The sequence below is a fragment of the Myxine glutinosa genome, chromosome 6, assembly GCF_964187855.1.
Source record: "Myxine glutinosa chromosome 6, kmMyxGlut1.1, whole genome shotgun sequence".
Classification (NCBI taxonomy): Eukaryota; Metazoa; Chordata; class Myxini; order Myxiniformes; family Myxinidae; genus Myxine; species Myxine glutinosa.
The window spans coordinates 101162629-101183045 of record NC_136266.1 but is presented as its reverse complement, the minus strand read 5'-3'; the positions used below and the strand labels follow the sequence as shown (position 1 = coordinate 101183045).

General features: G+C 46.2%; 1 protein-coding gene across 1 annotated transcript in view; it reads right to left on the bottom strand.

Annotated features, from left to right (window-relative positions):
• The window catches only part of HGSNAT (heparan-alpha-glucosaminide N-acetyltransferase), a 51974-nt gene that overhangs the window by 15035 nt on the left and 16522 nt on the right, over positions 1-20417 (bottom strand). Inside the window, exons 4-14 of the mRNA XM_068120676.2 lie at positions 19730-19833; positions 19386-19477; positions 15583-15827; positions 15330-15487; positions 8441-8507; positions 7006-7054; positions 6306-6397; positions 4228-4304; positions 4100-4130; positions 1503-1660; positions 305-402 (exon numbers count right to left, since the gene is read on the bottom strand). Coding sequence (XP_067976777.1) covers positions 305-402; positions 1503-1660; positions 4100-4130; positions 4228-4304; positions 6306-6397; positions 7006-7054; positions 8441-8507; positions 15330-15487; positions 15583-15827; positions 19386-19477; positions 19730-19802 — 1140 coding nt within the window. The 5' untranslated portion in view covers positions 19803-19833. The remainder of the gene's footprint in view (positions 1-304; positions 403-1502; positions 1661-4099; positions 4131-4227; positions 4305-6305; positions 6398-7005; positions 7055-8440; positions 8508-15329; positions 15488-15582; positions 15828-19385; positions 19478-19729; positions 19834-20417) is intronic.

Genomic DNA, 20417 nt, shown 5'->3' with positions numbered 1-20417 from the left:
TTGAGTTGAAAACTGCTGGTTGTATTCGGGCTGTGCATGGTACAGTTTAAGGGAGTAAAAACAAAAAACAAATCATAGTACCGGAGGTTCAGAGTGGTGGACAGACCCAAAGTATCTCCATGTAAAAATGCCTGGCGTAGCACCACTTCCAGTGGGAGGCGGCCAATTACAAGTCATTCTAAAATATGCCAATTCTGGGGGAATTAACTTGTCCATAAGGATGGGTCTTTCACTTGTATGATACAAATCAACATGCAAAAGTGACGTCACAGTGTTGGTGCAAACAGTCAGAGAGTAAAAGTACCATGGGAGTTGGAAGCGATAAAAAGACTGACGCTGAAATAAAAAATGCGATGGCAAGGCGCTGTAGCACCCCCGGAAGTCGAAGGGTGGTAAAAAGAACTGCAGTGCAAAAACAAATGAAAAGAACAATGAAAATATGATCAAAACATGATGCAGGGGTTATAGAACTTCATAAACATTTCATTTTCATAACCAAAAGATATGGAGCGAAATATTTATTAAGTATGAAAAGTGGTGTAATTATTGAGCTCGTTCGACATCAATGTGCCGAATCGACTCCCTTGCCTCCAAACTGCTGTCTCTCAAAACAATTGGGTTGCCATTTCCCCAATATCGCCATCTCATGTTCATGCTGGACATTTCCGCTTATAATAAACCTCGTTGTTCATACAGTTGCTTTCTGGTAGACAACCTGTACACTCGCGACTTTGTCCTTGTCCTGAATGTACCACAGAACTGGTGACGAGGATAGGTTGGCGGATTCTCTGTTCTTGCCAACCGACAGAGCTGCTTTGAGCTAAAAATCCGCTCAAATGTGAAACAAGGAAACAGCATGCTCAGAAGCAACATGCTCGAAAGGCTTTAGATGGTTGCTTTAGAAAGTGCACCTGTGGAAGTAGACCGAATAAAGCGTGTTATTGCTGTCTTGGACAGCATCAGCTCCAGGCCTGCACTTGCTTGCTGGCTGAATGCTACAACTTCAAGCAGGTTGGACACCTCTTCAAGGCATGACTTGGGCAGCAGACACAGAGGTCGAGGAATCCATAATGCGCCTCGTCCCAAGAACATCACAGAGCTGAGATCATTTTTGGCCCTCTTAAAGTACTACGGTGAATTCATTCCAAAACGCAGCCACGACACTACGTCCACTGATCGAGCTTTTGAGGAAAGATGTTCCTTGCAAATGGAGGGATAATTATGAAAGAGCATTCAAACTGCGCAATGCTTGTACATTATGATGTGGTCAGAGAGATTTGGTTAGCATGTGATACTTTGGGCATATAGGGTTGGTAGGGGCTGTGATTTCCCATGTGTTAAATAAAAATGGCGAGGAAAGACCCATGTCACGGGAAGTTGGGGTATTCATGGTGAAGCACATTTTATCTTACAGTACAGGTAATTATATTTTTATGTTAATTTAAAAATAAACAAGAAAAAAAACACTATCCATCATGTGGAGTTCAATGCTGTTTGCATACAAGACTTTTTGCAGGGTTTCTGGTTGATGAGGAGGATCCCAAGGGTTATCAAGGTAACTGTGCGACACAAAACCTTCAGCATCGCTCGTGATCGTGAGGTGCGGCGACGTGCAGGATTCAAGGCCAGTGCCACAGAAGCACCCAGCACAAACACGAACCTGAGGTATAAAAGGAACAACCACACACTCCCAACCACCTTTCCTCCCGCACCAACAATTGCATCATTATGTTGGAAATTTATTGGTTTCGCACCATCTTTCTTGATATTGCAGTAATTCAAAAGTAGGTTATGACAGCGATTCCTGAATCACCAAGTGCAGTGAAGCCGGCTATTTAATGTACAATATTCCCAACATAATCCATCAATCTCTAGCCTCAACAGTTAGCAAACCTTTGGCCAATAACAATGAAGCCAAATTTTGCATAGCGGTCATATCTACTCAGAGTTGAGGTTTATCTCAAAGGCCTTGTCCAGACTATCATTCGGAACTAACAAATTGAGAATGCCGAGTTATCATTGGCAGGTATGAAGGATATGGTGAATGTAAAGCTGTCAGTTTATTTCAGTGAGCTGTAGCTAAGACAGCTTGATAGAGTTTAATTTAGCAGACACGGTGGTGAAATAGTTAGAGCGTCGAATCCGAGTTTAAGAGATCGGTGGTTCGAACCCCGGCCGAGCCATACCAAGCACTTTAAAAATGGTAGACGCTGCTTCCTTGCTTGATGCTCAGCATTTCAAAAGAACAGAGCACACACAAAACCATATGGTGGCAACCATTGCACAGGCCAGATGGGCCTAATGGCCTCCTCCTGCATTCAAATTCAAATTTAACAGTTTTTAGCCAGTCACGTCCATCAGTTTCGAGCAGAGCACAATGTGCCAAAACCATAACTTTTGCTTCGAGCCATGGTGTAGGTGGAGGTTACTCTCCCAAATGTGTACCACACCCTTCATGCAGGATTTCATCTTTCTAAAAGGTAATTTAACATTTTGGGAGACATTTCATTGAGGTTTTTAATTTGGAATGAAAGCAACATTTCCTGCATTTGACACCAACATACAGAAACTTAACTGCAAGTAGTGTTTCACAGAAGTTATGAGTGTACTGTACTGTGTTTTAACTCCGCTATGGTTTGTTGGGCAGCATCAGCACCAGGCCTGCACTTACTTGCTGGCTGAATGCTACACCTTCAAGCAGGTTGAACTTCAACAGGTTGAGATAAACCTTCAAGCAGGTTTGGTTGTTTTAACTCCGTTATCACATAACGTGGACGCTTACAAACTCATACACCATGATTATTAAAGGCCGTGTTATTTGGAGGTAAGTTTGTTTGATACTCACTTTATATTATATCTCTGTTCACCTTCACTCTTTCATTCCTCTTTTCTCCGCCTCTGGAACAACCTCCCTCACTCCCTTCAATCCCACTCCTCCCTCCAGGTGAACAGCTGTTTACCACCATCTCTTATCTTTCCCCATCCAAAACCTCGATCTTTTCTACCCCCGCTCATTAACCCCAGATCCACTTTTTTGAAATCCCAACTTCTTTCCTGGAAGTTCTTGCAGTGTCCATATGTTTTATCCCTCTCCCAACTCCCCCCAAGCCCTCTCCCTCCCACAGATCTCCCGATGTCCCTGCTCTCAAATGTTGTTTGTGTCCTTCCCCCCTCTCCCCATCTTGTCTACCGCTTCCCTTATTATATGTTTTATGTGTCGGTTTGACTTTTTGTGTGATTAATGTTAGCTCTTTCACGAGCCTCGATCTTGTATACGAAAAAAATTAAAAAATTACTGCTAAGTATTATTGTTGATTGGGTCTTAGTTAGTTCATTGCTGTTTTGTCTGGTTATGTTTCACGTTATTATTTGTACATTCAGCCGAGTTGTTCGTTAGAAATTTTGTTGTTAGATGAGAAATTTCGTTGTTTAGTTGTTAAAAATTCACCAAACTACAATCACAACATGCCATGAAGGTGAAATAGCAGCCTCATTTTCGGCCCCGCCCCTGGAGTGGGGTCAAAAGGTCAAATGGCAAAAAATGCAATTACGGGCACATTTTAAAACATTTTGTAATGAAACTTTGTATATGCAATTAACATTGGGAGACACATGAAATAGGTAACGATTTTTTGGATTTGATTCCCGGTTTATTCCCTGGGGTGGGGACTTAAGGTCACAGTGGTCAAAACGGGTAAAACATTTTTACCTCAAATTTTGATATTGGGTCATTGTTGGTGGAAGATTTTGCCATCTTTCAACTTTGCTTTAGGTGGGAAGCATGGGGATTTGCAATGGGATACCATCAGCTTCACTCTAGTTTATATTCTATAACACTTTCATTCATGTATATTTGATAATAGTGTGTAACCCCTATTTTGTTGGTTGTTATTGACTTGCTACAACCTTGCATTTCATATTTTGCAACCTCCTCCTAGTGGTCACAAAGCCATTTTTTAATGGAAGCTATGTTCCGCTGCTATTATGTTTCATCTGATGTTGCTTATTCCTCTTTTTATGCATGTCAACAACTCTGATTGAAAATACGACCCCAAATCACAAAAAAAAAAAACTCGATACTAAAACTACACATACTCACCAGGGCATCACAACATCAGCAAATGTGAGTCCTAAGAGTAAAAGGTGAGTTAGTTCAATAAAATACTTTCATTTCAATCGCCAGCACTCAAGCTGCACTTCTCCAAGCATCGCTCCCAAACTGCTTACCATTCCAGCGAGAATGTTTGAAAAACCAGTAACCACCTCCTCCATAGTTGACGAATATCATAAGAACAATAGATATTCTGCAAAAATAAGCATAGAAGAACACAAAATCAATATCCTGAAGATACATTTAATAACTGGTATTGTATAAAGTAACATTAGGATCCTTTTCACATCATATTGCTTTGGAATAAAAAACTGTCCTCATTCAAAGCAAAGCCTCAGCAGTTAGGGTGCTGGCTTGGGATCCCAGGATCCTGGGTTTGGATCCCGGTCGATCGCTGAATTCATGCCGAGGGGGGGTGGGGGGGGGGGGGGTGGGTTGACTCAGCCTGTCATCCTTCTGAGGTCGGCAAATTGCGTACCAGCTAACTGGTAATTCCCCGTGTGTCGCAAGAGGCAACTAACAGGGTTGGCGGCAGGAAGGGCATCCGGCTGTAAAACATCGCTTCAAAAAGGGGACCACGGTGCCCAAAAAAGGCCAACCCTTTCTCTGCAGAGAAAAATGGCCTCTAAAGGTGGTTCTTCTTTGTAGGCTATGAGCCAGACCCCCCAAATTGACCGGTCAGTACCATACAGATGGAGTAAGGCTCATTGTGATTTTTTAGCAAGATATATGTCCCTAGATATGAAAAAAAAGTGATAGCAGTGTATAATTCTCGGCCATCTCTGTGTTATCACCCGAAATATTATTATACGCCTGCTTCGCTTCGCCAAAAAATGTGATATTTGCTAAAATTGGAATAAATATGTTTTTAAGGACCACAGAGTGCCGAGATCGAGATCGTTTTTTTTTTTTTGTATACTGAATCGTATTTGTTGTATTTGTATTTGTATTTGTTGTACTGTATTTGTTCGAGAGATCATGATAAACCTCGAGTGTGGAGCAAGTTTGCATGCATTGTGAAATATAATGTAGCTGATGTTACAAACCTACTTTAGGATATTAGCTAATACCAAAAATTACACTGAGATACCAAAAGTAGTAGACGAATAAACCTAAAATGTTCAAAAGCTATGTTTCGTTCCAAAATATCAAAATTAAGGGGTATGGTTGAACATATTTTGAACTTTGCCAAAATATGTGCCCCAAACAACCACCATATTACAAAGTAATGATATATTCCAATGCAGTGGTTCCTTGGGAAGATTTTGAGGGGTCAAATGTTACTCTGGGAGTTTTCATTTTTGAAATATTGACAAAAATGTACAATGTGAATTCTGAACTCGAAGCGATTTCGACCACTTTTTTACTAAATGTAACATATTTTTTGTCATTATATCAATATTTTGATAAATAACCCCCACAAATGTTCTATATTTCTATTACTATATTAGTTGGCATCCAGTATGCAAATTATTGGCACTCTGTGGTCCTTAAAAACATATTTATTCCAATTTTAGCAAATATCACATTTTTTGGCGAAGCGAAGCAGGCGTATAATAATATTTCGGGTGATAACACAGAGATTGCCGAGAGTTATACACTGCTATCACTTTTTTTTCATATCTAGGGACATATATCTTGCTAAAAATCACAATGAGCCTTACTCCATCTGTATGGTACTGACCAACCCCCTTGGCTCATAGCCTATTGTATTCAAAGCATGATGGAAGAATTGTAATTCTATAAATAAGGCTTTTTTGAAATGGCTCGGTGCACTTGATGGTCCAATTCAAAAAACATTACATGTGTGGGAAGGGGTGGGAGTCTCCTGTGTGGGATATGTGTTTTATAAAGGCAAAACATCCCCACACTGTGCTGTGTAAATATTCGTGAAAAATCGGATATTAATTATATACTATGTCACAGAAACATCGCATGAGCCTGGCTCTCCCAACTACCCTACCCTCCTGTTTATGATTGTTATTTACCCCACTCCCTTAATCTGCCATCCATTTCTACTATGAGTACAATAAAAAATATTTGCTAAAATTAATTGTTTTATTGGAATTGAACACTAACTTCAATAACTTTTATCCAGAATGGTTATGTTTGGCTATGTGTACCATGACATGTAGAAACACACTACACATGCATGCACAAATGTATGTGCACACACTCAAATTCTCCAACTCACCCTCTGAAGGCATCCATACACACAAAGCGGGAAATAGTGGTGCGATCAACAGGAACCAAATTAACCTCTTGAGCATCTGCGTTATCCGGTTCCTGAAACAAACAGAACATTTAGTCCCAATTCTTTCCAAGATGCAAGCAATATATTCATACATGCACTCACTTTTCAAGGAAGCAAACAAAATAACCCAAATACAACATCATCAAGAACTAGAACAGCACTCTTCGACGTCGTGACGTCAACTGATATGCCTCCGTCCACATTATTACATCATTATACATACTTGTATTAAGTTTGATTTAAATCCCTTCAGCTGTTCTCAAGTATCACATTTTTACCTGACATGACCTCTAACCTTTGACGCGGAAAACGAATCAGTTCATCTTTGCATCATAAAATATATTTATACTAAGTTTGGTCAAAATCCCATCACTGGTTCACAAGTTATAGCAGGAACAGAAGTTTTACATAATGGGACCTCTGACCTTTGACATCTTGACACCATAATCGAATCCATTTATCTTTACATCATGATACATACTTGTACCAAGTTTGACTTAATTCCCTTCAGCCGTTCTGAAGTTATCGCGGTAACGAAAACGTATCACAGATGGATGCACGGACATGGACGGACGGACGGACAGACAACGTGACAACAAAATGCCTGACTTCGTTGGCAGAGGCATAAAAATGCACTAACCGTGTTGAATAGCTGCTCAAAATTGTGGAATCTGTCTTGGTATCGCCTCCTAAGGGCCATGGCAGGACAGTCAGGTGTAAGAACTTGAGTAAAAATTATTGGTAGTTCTAATGAATCAGGTTCAAACAGAAGAACAATAATGGGGTGAATATGAAGAATAACATGAGTAACTAGAACGGCACTTGGTAGAGCGCATACATCCGCCAGGCTGAACAGTTTATGTTTTGTATCCCACTGATAGGCCGGATCTGGATTCGGACCTGAACCAAAATCTAATCGGCTTTCTCTTGTCACCTAACCAACTCATCCACCAAGTTTACTCATAACTCGTCCATAACTTTTTTGAATATCATGTTAGATATCGCTTTTCGCCCGTTGCTGAAGCTGATCTCAATGCTAAAGAATCACTTAAAAATTAAATAATTCTCGTATCCAAATCCATAATCAGATCTACACCAAAATCGAATCGATTTGTCCTCGTCACACACAATCTCTCCACCAAGTTTCGTCCAAATCCATCCATAACTTTTGGAGATATCCTGCTATATGTCGGTTTTGGCCCAATCTCCCATTGGTGAAGCAACACTTTTAAAAATCAAATAATTCTCATATCCGAATCCATATTCAGTTCTTTACCAAGATTGAATCAAGTCTTTCTTGTCACAAACACAATCTCTCAACCAAGTTTCGTCCAAATCCGTCTATAACTTTTGGAGATATCCTGCTATATGTCGGTTTTGGCCCAATCTCTCATTGGTGAAGAATGAATGAATGAATTGGTGAAGGTGAAGTTGAGGTGAAGAAGAATGAGGTCTCATTGGTGAAGCATCACTTAAAAATTATACAAGCCGGATCCGAATCCGGATCTTCACCAAAACCTAATAATTTCGTCCTTGTCACATAGACTACCTTTCTGCCAAATTTCGTTTGAATCCATCCACAACTTTTTGAGATATCTTGTTCACAGACAGACAGACAGGGGTGAAAACATAACCTCCATCCACCTTCGGTGGTGGAGGTAAAGAAGAAGGGATCATTGATGTACCATGTGAGAAGCCAGAAAAGGGAAGAAACCAAAAACAAAGAGGATAACGAGAGCGAATCTATTAAAGAAAGGAAACAGCAAGTTGTTAGAAAGGGAAATCAAGGTGGAAGCATCAAGTGGATTTATTTGTCAAAGCAAATATATTGCCAAGTGATTGTGTCAGTCTCGGTAAAGGGAAGGAATTGTAGAACCTGTAAGAATCCTAAAGGAAAGCAGAGGAAGAAAATGAGGGTTAAACTGGAGCAAATAAATTTTCATTTGAGATCTGAGAAACTCGAGGACAAAACATGATCATCGATGAGAGAAAAGGGTTGAACTATAGAGAGATGTGACATGAGATAGGGAAGGGGACTCGTAAACGAGCGAAGCCGTTGCAAGCAGATGGCTCACTTCAAAAAGTCCTTCAGAAGAACAGCAAGAACGGAACCCAACAATAGAGCGAAGAGCACCCACAATGCTGCAACAACACAATAATAAGTGTTATTATAATTGCTTCCCAATGTGTATATATATTGCTTCCCGATAAACTCAGGGCATCCACAACATGCAATTCATGGAAAGGAACCAAGTAATCCCCTTAGGAAAGCATAAATAATGACAATATTGTAGCGGTTACCGCTGGATGCACACAATCGCCTTGCACCGGCCAGAACACGGCCAGACGCGCCTCTCCCGGGCATGCCCGGACTCACTGTTCCCGGGCACGCCCGAACCTCCCGGGCACGCCCGGTCTCGTCTTTCCCGGGCATGCCCGCTCTCGCCTTTCCAGGGCTCGCCCAGAGCGTCCGGGCATGCCCGCTATCGCCTTTCCAGGGCTCGCCCAGAGCGTCCGGGCATGCCCGCTATCGCCTTTCCAGGGCTCGCCCAGAGCGTCCGGGCACGCCCACTATCGCCTTTCCAGGGCTCGCCCAGAGCGTCCGGGCATGCCCGCTCTCGCCTTTCCAGTGCTCGTCCAGAGCGCCCGGGCACGCCCAGCCTCTACTTGCCAGGCCGCAGCCAAACACGCCCGGGCAGGTCCAGACTCGCCTTTCCAAGGCTCGCCCTTGACACCCGGGCATGCCCGGTATAGCTTTTGCCGGGCAAACTTCCCGACATAAATGTGTATATATATTGCTTCCCGATAAACGGGCTTTTGGTCAGAATACCTGAGCTGTTTTGTTTCAATAAAGCAACTCGGACGAATTCCGTCTTTGGTCGCATCAATTCTTTCGACTCGCGTTGGAGCGCAGCTCCTTCACTGGTGACCTACCGACATGGACACGGCAGTGACTCTTAAACTGCCTACCTTCTGGGAGGCTCACGCGGCTGTTTGGTTCGCCCAGGCGGACTCCCAGTTCGCCCTGCGAGGCATCACCGCGGACGACACCCGCTTCCACCACGTCGTGGCAGCGCTCGGTTCCGCCACCGCGGCCCGCGCCCTGAGCCTCCTCGAGCACCCGCCGGCTGCCGACAAGTATGACGCGCTGAAGACGCTCCGCCTCGACGCTTTCGCCCTCTCACCGGCGGCACGCGCACGGCGCCTGCTCGACCTGCCTGAGCTCGGCGACACGCGCCCGTCCGAGCGCATGGACTATATGCTCTCGTTGCTCGGTGAGCACTCTCCGGATTTTCTGTTCCGCGAGTTGTTCCTTCGCCATCTGCCTCACCCGGTACGCCTCGCCCTGGCTCGCACGTCGATCACCGATCCCCGCGCCCTCGCCAGGGAAGCCGATAAGATCTCCTCGGCGGGCCAACACATCGGCGCGGCTACCTGGAGCCTGCCGCCATCCGAGGCAACGCCCGAGCGCCCTGCGCGGTTGGAGGCCGAACTGCCGGTGAAACTGGCGGCCGCCACGCCGCACCGACCGCTTCCGACACGACGGCCGGGGCCTCCACCTGACCAGGCGTGGTGTTATTACCACGCCAGGTTCGGACACAAGGCTCGGACGTGCCGACCCCCGTGCACATTCGGCAAGTCGGGAAACGGCCGGGCCGGCGTTCATTCCCAGCCATGAGCGCCGGCCACTCGGGCAACTTGCTTTTTATTCGGGACAAAGCGTCCGGGCGGCGTTTCCTTTGTGACACCGGCGCCCAACTGAGCGTCATACCCGCCTCCGAGCAGGACAGGCGGGACGCCGTTTGCGGCCCCTCTTTGGTCGCTGCTAATGGCTCGGCCATACGCACTTTCGGCCCGCGCAACGTCACCCTCTGCTTCGGCAGCCAGCGCTTAATGGACGGCGTGCTGCGCGACCTGCCATTTCTTTTCGTCTATCTGGACGACATCCTCGTCGCCAGCACGTCCCGCGCCGAGCACCTCCTCCACCTCCGAACACTGTTCGGTCGCCTCAGCGAGCACGGCTTAATTGTCAACCCGGCCAAATGCCACTTCGGCACGACGACCGTTGACTTTTTGGGCCACCGCATCACCAAGACCGGGGCCGTGCCACTGCCGACCAAGGTCGAGGCCATCACCACGTTCCCGCGTCCCCGTTCCATCAAGGCCCTACAAGAGTTCCTCGGCATGGTGAATTTTTATCACCGATTCGTGCCCCGTGCTGCTCAGCTCATTCGGCCCCTTTACGAGGCCCTCCGGGGCAAGCCGGCCAAGCATGACATCGTTTGGTCCGCGGCCATGGACGCGGCCTTCGCGAGCGCAAAACGGGCCCTCGCCGACGCAACGTTGCTGGCTCACCCGGTGCTCAACGCGCCCATCGCCCTCACTACGGACGCCTCCAACGACGCGGTGGGCGCCGTCCATGAACAATGGGTGGACGGGGTTTGGCAGCCACTCGCTTTTTTCAGCCGGCAGCTCCGGCCGAACGAGTTAAAATACAGCACGTTCGACCGCGAGCTGCTCGGTCTATTCCTGGCCGTTCGCCATTTCCGACACCTCCTGGAGGGCCGCCCGTTCACGGTTTTCGTCGACCACAAGCCGTTGGTCTACGCAATGGCAAAAGTCACGGAGCCGTGGTCGGCCCGCCAGCAGCGCCACCTCTCCGCCGTGTCGGAATTCACCACGGACATCCGGCACGTCGCCGGCAAAGACAACGCTGTGGCCGACTGTCTTTCTCGGGCCAGCGCGAACGCGGTCCACCTCGGCGTGGACTTCGCGCTCATGGCGGCCGACCAGACCACCGACACCTCGGTGCAGGCCCTCCGGGCGGCGGACACGGGCCTCCGCCTGGCCGACATCCCCTTCGCGGGCACCGTCCTGCTCTGCGACGTCTCCCAGGGCCAGCCTCGCCCCATCGTGCCCGTTTCCTGGCAGCGCCGCATCTTCGCCTCCATCCACGGCCTTTCTCACCCGGGCCGGAAAGCTTCTCAGAAGCTGGTGTCGGCGCGTTTCGTCTGGCACGGCCTTCGACGGAACGTCCGTGACTGGGCCAACGCCTGCACGGCCTGCCAGCGGGCCAAGGTCCACTGCCACACCCAGGCCCCACTGGCACCTTTCACCGTGCCTGCACGGCGTTTCGACCACGTCCACGTGGACCTGGTGGGCCCCCTGCCTCCATCGCGGGGGTTCACCCACCTGCTCACCATGGTGGACAGGACCACCAGGTGGCCGGAGGCCGTGCCCCTCACCTCCACCACCACCGCCGACGTGGCGCAGGCGTTCATCGCCACCTGGGTCGCGCGCTTCGGCGCACCGGCGGACATCTCGTCCGACCGCGGCCCACAGTTCACGTCCGAACTTTGGGGCGCGGTCGCCCGCTCGTTGGGGGTCACGCTGCACCGCACCACGGCCTACCACCCCCAAGCCAACGGGTTGTGCGAGCGGTTTCACCGCTCCATGAAGGCCGCACTCATGGCCGGCCTTCAGGACGACGGTTGGACCGAGCGGCTGCCGTGGGTCCTTTTGGGCCTCCGCACGGCCCGCAAGGAGGACATCCGGGCGTCCGCCGCCGAGCTCGTCTACGGCCAGCCGCTCCGCGTCCCGGGCGAGTTCGTGCCCGACGCTACCACCACGGTTGGCCCTTCCTCCACGGCGAGGCCGCCCCCCGTCCACAGTTCCCCCCGCTCGACCACCCACCACCACGTCGGACCCCTCCCCACGACCCTCCAGGGGTCGCTTCGGCCGGGTCATCCGGACCCCCCTTAAATTGACCCTGCCGGTGCAGGTCGATTCTGGAGGGGCGTGTGTAGCGGTTACCGCTGGATGCACACAATCGCCTTGCACCGGCCAGAACACGGCCAGACGCGCCTCTCCCGGGCATGCCCGGACTCACTGTTCCCGGGCACGCCCGAACCTCCCGGGCACGCCCGGTCTCGTCTTTCCCGGGCATGCCCGCTCTCGCCTTTCCAGGGCTCGCCCAGAGCGTCCGGGCATGCCCGCTATCGCCTTTCCAGGGCTCGCCCAGAGCGTCCGGGCATGCCCGCTATCGCCTTTCCAGGGCTCGCCCAGAGCGTCCTGGCATGCCCGCTATCACCTTTCCAGGGCTCGCCCAGAGCGTCCGGGCATGCCCGCTCTCGCCTTTCCAGTGCTCGTCCAGAGCGCCCGGGCACGCCCAGCCTCGACTTGCCAGGCCGCAGCCGAACACGCCCGGGCAGGTCCAGACTCGCCTTTCCAAGGCTCGCCCTTGACACCCGGGCATGCCCGGTATAGCTTTTGCCGGGCAAACTTCCCGACATAAATGTGTATATATATTGCTGCCCGATAAACGGGCTTTTGGTCAGAATACCTGAGCTGTTTTGTTTCAATAAAGCAACTCGGACGAATTCCGTCTTTGGTCGCGTCAATTCTTTCGACTCGCGTTGGAGCACAGCTCCTTCAATATAAAGAAGCGCACATAGACAAGAAAATGTAATCCAAATAATCCATTCAATCCACCGCACATGTTGCATAACTGCATCTCATTAATTGATTGTGATAGCTCATCAACTCCAGCCGTCAGGTCTCAAATTTTAAAGAAACATCTACACCATATTAACACAATTATTGTGGCAGCAAGAACAGATGTCGGGTGAATATTTCACAACTGCTTATTGGATTCCTAATATCGTGTTAGTTTGCTTTTGGGAATATGCACAGCTTCAGTGGTGGTAAATGCCAGGTATAACATTGTGAAATGCCATGTTGTAAGGTTATTTTGGACTGATCTATGATTGATTTGGGCCTGCCTGTCTTATCTTCAACAACGAGACGCACACGCACAATGTTTTTGGAGGAGACCTGATTCGGGGGATGGGGAGGGGGGGAATCGTGGGCCGGGAGTAGTGATGGTCTGGACCCTCTGTTGTTTGACTATCTATCTATAATTCCAGTAATCTCTGTGTGTATGTTTGTATGTTTGTATGTTTGTATGTTTGTATGTTTGTATGTCTGTATGTCTGTGACCGCTGTTTCTCGACAACCACGGGTCCGATATACTTTAAACTTGCCAGGTATATTGCTGGGGACCCGAGGATGTGCCTTTTCAAGGTTTCATATTAATCGGACAAGTAGTTACCGAGCTATGTCCAAAAAACGATTCAACCAATCAGAGAGCAGCGAGCTATCACGTGTGCCGAACGTGGCGAACAGACTCTGCCTCGGACGGCACATTTGAGAGCGTATTCATTTATTTCACGTTGGCAAACTATGTTGCCGTTAAACTATGTTTTAAAACTAATTAAAACTAATTTGCGATTCTTTCGCTTTCCTGTGCGTTTGTGCATGCTATGGCGATTTCTTTACCAAACTCCGCAAGCCGTTCGCTTTGGACCAAACCATTTCATGTAAATAGAGGGGGGGGATTGTCACCGTACTCGCAAGCCGTTCGCTTTGGACCAAACCATTTCATGTAAATAGAGGGGGGGGATTGTCACCGTACTCGCAAGCCGTTCGCTTTGGACCAAACCATTTCATGTAAATAGAGGGGGGGGGGGGGGATATAATTTTAGATATATATATAGTACGGGCATGCCCTAGTATAATTAATTCAAGAGGTGCAACCTTATTTGCTAAAATTATATTGTCTTTTTGTTTGGGGTTTACAGCCAGAAAAAGTCAAATGTTACTATGCATCTATGCTAACGGCTATCTAATTTTTGAGATTTCAGGAGATGCAGATCCTTATGATCCCTCCCCTTTTTCCTGGATCTGCATCCACCATATGTATCTAATAGAACCCAACCCAAAGAGGGATAATTGAACAGGAGAGAATAGCCGTGGGTGATGTGGAAGATGACCTGCGATGGTGGTGTAGTGCTGACTCAGAGAGAGAGAGAGAGAGAGAGAGACAGAGAGAGAGACAAAGAGAGAGAGAGACAGAGAGAGAGACAGAGAGAGAGAGAGACAGAGACAGAGACAGAGAGAGAGAGACAGAGAGAGAGAGACAGAGAGAGAGAGACAGAGAGAGAGAGAGACAGAGAGAGAGAGAGACAGAGAGAGAGACAGAGAGAGAGAGAGACAGAGAGAGAGAGAGAGAGACAGAGAGAGAGAGAGACAGAGAGAGAGAAAGAGAGAAAAAGATGAATAAAAGAGTGGAGGTGAGCAGTAATCCTGGCTTTTGAGATTTATCCATAATTGGAATTTTGGCCCTGATAGCTCGCCTACTCTTTGCGAAGGACATCGTGAATAACGTCCATCAACTAATGCTGGCAGATAAGATCCTAGGATCCCAAGCCTGCACCCTAACCGCTAAGCCAACACCAGGTAACATTTTGTATACATATGTTGTATACAAAAGAAAAAAAAATCTGAGGCAGTGATTCCCAAACTTTTTTGTCCACGTCCCAAAATTTGAAATCACATTCGCCTCATGACCCAAATGGTACCGGTACCTACTTAAATTATGAAATTATTATAATGAAATAATGAATTATGAAATTATTCGGTACCTATGATAAATATTGTAGGAGAGGACACTTTCGACGTGAAAACCTCCCCTCAAAAACCGAGATTTTGAGGAGGCTTTTTCAAATTTGGGTCACTACCCTGGGTTTGGGAACCCCTGATCTGAGGGATGGCACACACCGATTCCTCGCCCTGCCTGTGAAATACGAGGACGACAGTTTATAGCTGGGTCGAGATTCGAACCAAGGATACACAGCTCAGAGGCGAGTGCGCTTACCTCCAGGCTATTCTGCCAGCCATGTTTCTGCCTGATCTCGAAAGATGCCAATAATGTTAACGGCTTTAGAATCCATAGAATCCAGGAGAGACAAATGTGATGTTGTGACACTTTTGCAACATTTTTGCTCAGACAAACTCGGTCTGTAGCAGGTCAGAATCAGAATATATCCTTTCAAAGGAAATGCAAGGGCAAGGAATGATGATTGAGTAGCCTGGAAGCTACTTACAGATAAGCTTACTACTCACGTATGTTAGAATTGATTGGCGTCTGTGTCTGGGTGAGAGTACAGTTCAAGGACGGATGAGTAGCAACCTCCATTCGATTTGGCCCAATACCTCCGGCATCATGTGTTGCTTGAATTGTTACTGTATACTCCCCCTGTTCTCCCAGCCAAGTTTTCACGCTGTAATGCGCACTCTGCCATCATTTTTCATTCTCATAGCCAAAGTCATGCAAACACTCACAATCTTTACTTGTTTTGCAAGGAACTTGAAATACCTGCAGGTCGCTGGAACTGTGTGCTGTGTGATGGACTCCACCTGCTGCGTGCTGGACTCCACCTGCTGTGTGATGGACTCCACCTGCTGCGTGCTGGACTCCACCTGCTGCGTGCTGGACTCCACCTGCTGCGTGCTGTATGCTGGATGATTTGTAACGAAAATCGTAAGTGGATGCTGAGTGTCCATCATGTGCTTGAATGATTTTTGAGGATGAAGTTCAGAGATCAATTCTTGTTTGAGACACTGGGAAAATTTTAAAGAGAAGAGAAAAATAAATAGGAAACTTTATTAGGATAACCAGACTGACCTGCATGACCAAACAAATCATGGTGATATAAGAGTTGTCGTATCCCATAAACATTATCTCCATGAAAAATTGCTTGTTCCAACCTCATGTGCTTTGGGATGGGGACCATTTGATGTACAAAGTAATACAAAAAAAAAGAAGAAAAAAAGCCATCCACTGGGGCAATTAATCCACAGAAAGTGAAGGTGATTATTGAAGAGCAATTAAAACTATCTTAAAAGTAAGGTGACAGTGTAGACTGAGTACTTGTTTCAATTCCAGGATCCCCAAATTAAAATCCCATATATACATATACAGTCACGTGAAAAAGTAAGTACACCCCATGTAAAGTTTTGACTTTTTCAACATATTTCAACATACAGCTATTTGATCTTCATTTCAACAATATTGATAGATAAAGGTGATATAATATAACAAATATCATGAAACATTTACATTTTGTAGTCCATTGTATAATTTAAATAAACATCAATGCAAATTTCGCATGTGGAAAAAGTAAGTACACCCCTACATTTATCACAACTTCAAATACCTAAAATTAGAATCAGGTGCACCAGCTCAGGTGCAAATGATTAGAACATCGTTAGAGAGGATCTTGGAGGAACCTGTCTTATTTAAACCTCAGACATTTAATTTGGTTTGCTCTTTGTTGTTGAAGTGTGCGGCATCACCATGCCTAGATCAAAAAAGCTCTCTGAGGCCTTCAGAAAGAAGGTTTTAGATGCCTACGAGTCTGGGAAGGGATGTTAGAAGATCTCCAAACAATTTGAAATCAATCATTCGACTGTCCGGAAGATCATCTACAAGTGGAGAAGTTTCCAAACAACTGCCAACTTGTTCAGGCCAGGCCACCCCAGCAAGTTCAGCCCGAGAGCAGACCGCAAGATGCTGAAAGAAGTCTCTAAGAACCCCAGAATGTCATCACGGCACCTACAGGTAGCTCTTGCCACTGTTGATGTCAAAGTGCATGAGTCTACCATCAGAAACAAGCTGCACAAATTTGATCTACATGGGAGGTGTGCCTGGAGGAAACCTTTGCTGTCCAGAAAGAACATCAGGGCAAGACTAAAGTTTGCCAATGAACACCTAGGCAAAGACCAGCACTTCTGGAACAATGTGTTCTGGACAGACGAGTCAAAGGTAGAGCTATTTGGCCACAGTACCAGAAGACATGTTTGGCGAAAACCAAAGACAGCATTTGACCACAAGAACCTGATACCAACTGTAAAGCATGGTGGTGAAAATATCATGGTTTGGGGCAGCTTTGCTGCACCAGGGCCTGGGCAGCTCACCATCATAGAATCCACGATGAATTCTTCATTGTACCAGAGGGTGCTTGAGGATAATGTGAGGCCATCTGTCAGAAAGTTGAAGCTCAACCGAAGGTGGACCTTGCAACATGACAATGACCCTAAACATACCAGTAAATCCACCAAGGAATGGCTGAAAAGAAAGAAATGGAGGGTTCTGGAATGGCCAAGTCAAAGCACGGATCTAAATCCCATCGAAATGTTGTGGGGGGATTTGAAGTGAGCTGTGCATGCAAGAAACCCCTCAAACATCGCACAGCTGAAAGAATACTGCATGGAGGAATGGGCAAAAATTTCTCCCAGGCCATGTCAGAGACTGCTAGACAGTTATAAGAAACGCCTACTTGAGGTTGTTTCTGCCAAAGGGGGCAATACCACCTATTAGAGCCAAGGGTGGACTTACTTTTTCCACATGCGAAATTTGCATTTATGTTTATTTAAATTATACACTGGACAACAAAATGTAAATGTTTCATGATATTTGTTATATTATATCACCTTTATGAAGATCAAATAGCTATATGTTGAAATAATTTGAAAAAGTCAAAACTTTACATGGGGTGTACTTACTTTTTCACGTGACTGTATGAGGTGTATCTGGGAACTACAACCTTTCCTATAAATGTTTTCATTGATCACAACCCCTTAACCTTCATTCAAAAAATGAAAAATAAAAATCAGAGGTTGATGAGATGGAGCTTGTCTTTGCAAGAATTTAACTTGGAAATTAGGCATGTAAAGGGCAGAGACAATGTCGCCGCCGATGCTTTTTCCAGAGTGAATTAACCTTGAGGATTCCTGTGCGTTGTTTGGAATTTTTTTGGCATATGGGATTTGATCAGCCATAGTTTTGATCTGTAGTTGTTGGGTGTGAGTATTACTTTTGGTCCCTTTTGAAAACTCTTCCGAGCCATGGAGAAAGGATGAATGGGGAGGGAGGGTGAGTGGGGGAAGAGGATAGGAAGCAGAGGGTGTGGGGTTTGAGAGGTGGGGAGGGGGAGGGGAAGGGGGGGAATCCGGATCAGATAATTTTTCAAGTGATTTTTACCATTGAGTAAAAGGCCTAAAGCACGATATTTCAAAAGGTTATGGACGGATTTGGACGAAACATGGTGGACATGTTGGGTGTGTGACAAGACCGAATCAATTCGATTTTGGTGAAGATGTATAATTATATGAATTCGGATACGAGAATTGTTTAATTTCTTAAGTGATTCTTCACCATTGAGAGATCGGGCGAAAAGCGATATATAACATGATATTTTAAAAAGTTGTGGACGTTTTATAAAAGTTGTGGACGTTTTATAAAAGTTGTGGACGTTTTATAAAAGTTGCGGACTTAGGGGATGAGTTGGTTTGGTGACAAGAACAAGCCGATTCGATTTTGGTTCAGGTCCGAAGCCAGATTCATGATCCTGTTCAGCCTGGCAGAAGTATGCGTTCTACCGAGTGCTGTTCTAGTTTTATCTATTTTACTCTTTATTTCTCTATTTCTTTATCTATCTGTCTAGGGAGAAGTGAATTATTGCAGAATTTTTATATAACGCTCACTTGGCTGTACTTGTATGGGTTTGAGGGTAGTGGAGATGTGGCTGAAACCCAAACCATATCCGGGTTCCTCCTGATGACTCCATCTTTGCTCTTTATCTTTTCGGGTTCCTCCTGATGACTCCAGTGCAGTAATTGGTTTTCTGTTTGATTACGTATTTTTGCACCTAATAAATCATATTATTAACGGCCCCTTATAAATCGTAGGCAATCATATCTTGTACCTCCACTTGCAGCATGCATGAGCTTCATTTCGTTATGAAAATGCAACAAACTTTCGGTTTGAAATGAGCAATAAATACGCAAAATTTTTCTGGATGCGAGCTTGGATCGGGTCAAGTGCTCGAGTCCTCACCTCCCTGAGTCTAAGTCCCGAAGAGTCGATTCCGAGTCCTCCCAAAAATGGACTTCGGTACCGACTCTATCCCCACATTACTGCTCAAAAGCGTGTATGCTGCCTCTGAGCTATCCTGTCAGCCCAGAAATCATTGATTTTGAGCAAACCAAATTTCATGTCCTTAAGATTACGACAATCTAACACCACAGAGAACATGCCACCATATGTCCTCCTCCTCATCATCATCATTTCCAGAAACGTTCTTGCCAAGTTTGATGAAAATATTTAGGATAACTCACATGATAGCAATCTTCAGACACCCAGCTAATATCTGCAGTGCCAGCAGATATCAGCGAAAATGTGACCAATGCTTTGTCCTGTTCAAGATGGTCTGAAGGTGAAAAGGACATGAAGTGAAATAATAATTGAGAGTGAGGGAGAGTGAGAGTGAGAGTGAGAGCGAGGGCGAGAGAGAGAGAGAGAGAGAGAGAGAGAGAGAGAGAGAGGAGGACGGGAAGGAGGAGGGGGTGGGGGGGTGGTTGAGAGAGACCAAAGAGATTTATGAGAGTGCAAATTAATGCGTTGCATGACAACTTCAACCAAATGGTGGGAATGCAGATCAGAAGAGTGGTATTAGACTAACGTTGGAAGTAATCTTCTGGCTGGGCGGTCGCTCCAAGTACAGCAAGGAACACAGTTAAAGCGTTGAATGCCATCGTGTTAAAAATAAATGAAGGAGAAAAGGACCTGCCGTGCAAATAATCACAAGCAAAGGATAAACACACACATTTTTCATAACGAGCATAGTCATCATCCAAAGGCCGAGTGCGACAAAAACACAATCCAACACTGGATTTACTTGGTTACCTTCATTGACAGTGACGAAATGCATTTCACTGTAGCCAAATATCTTTTTCTTGTCATTGATAAATGGTAACATACAAAAGGAATGTGCTCACTACTGTCGTGCTATATATACAGAATAAGGAAGCACACACAATATGTATATATATATTTGTGGTTTTGGGAAACCGTTGAGAAGTAATGGCAACTACCATGATGATATGATGACCATGCAGGTCCCTTAGAAAAGTTTTTTCATAGCAGACCATTATCTTAGCCCCTTCCCATTATTTCGGTTTAGTATGTCTTTATGCGTTGGGGAGGGAAACACAGGTCCTCCACTCATAAGGGGTAATTTGCCAGGCAATGCATGCAGGCTCAAAAGCACACCATCCAAGCACCAGGTAAAAGTCCCTTTGAGAGAGTTTGTGGGGGCAGGGGAAGCGACAGTCCACCAATCAGGGCCTGAGGAACTTCGGGGGGGTTTG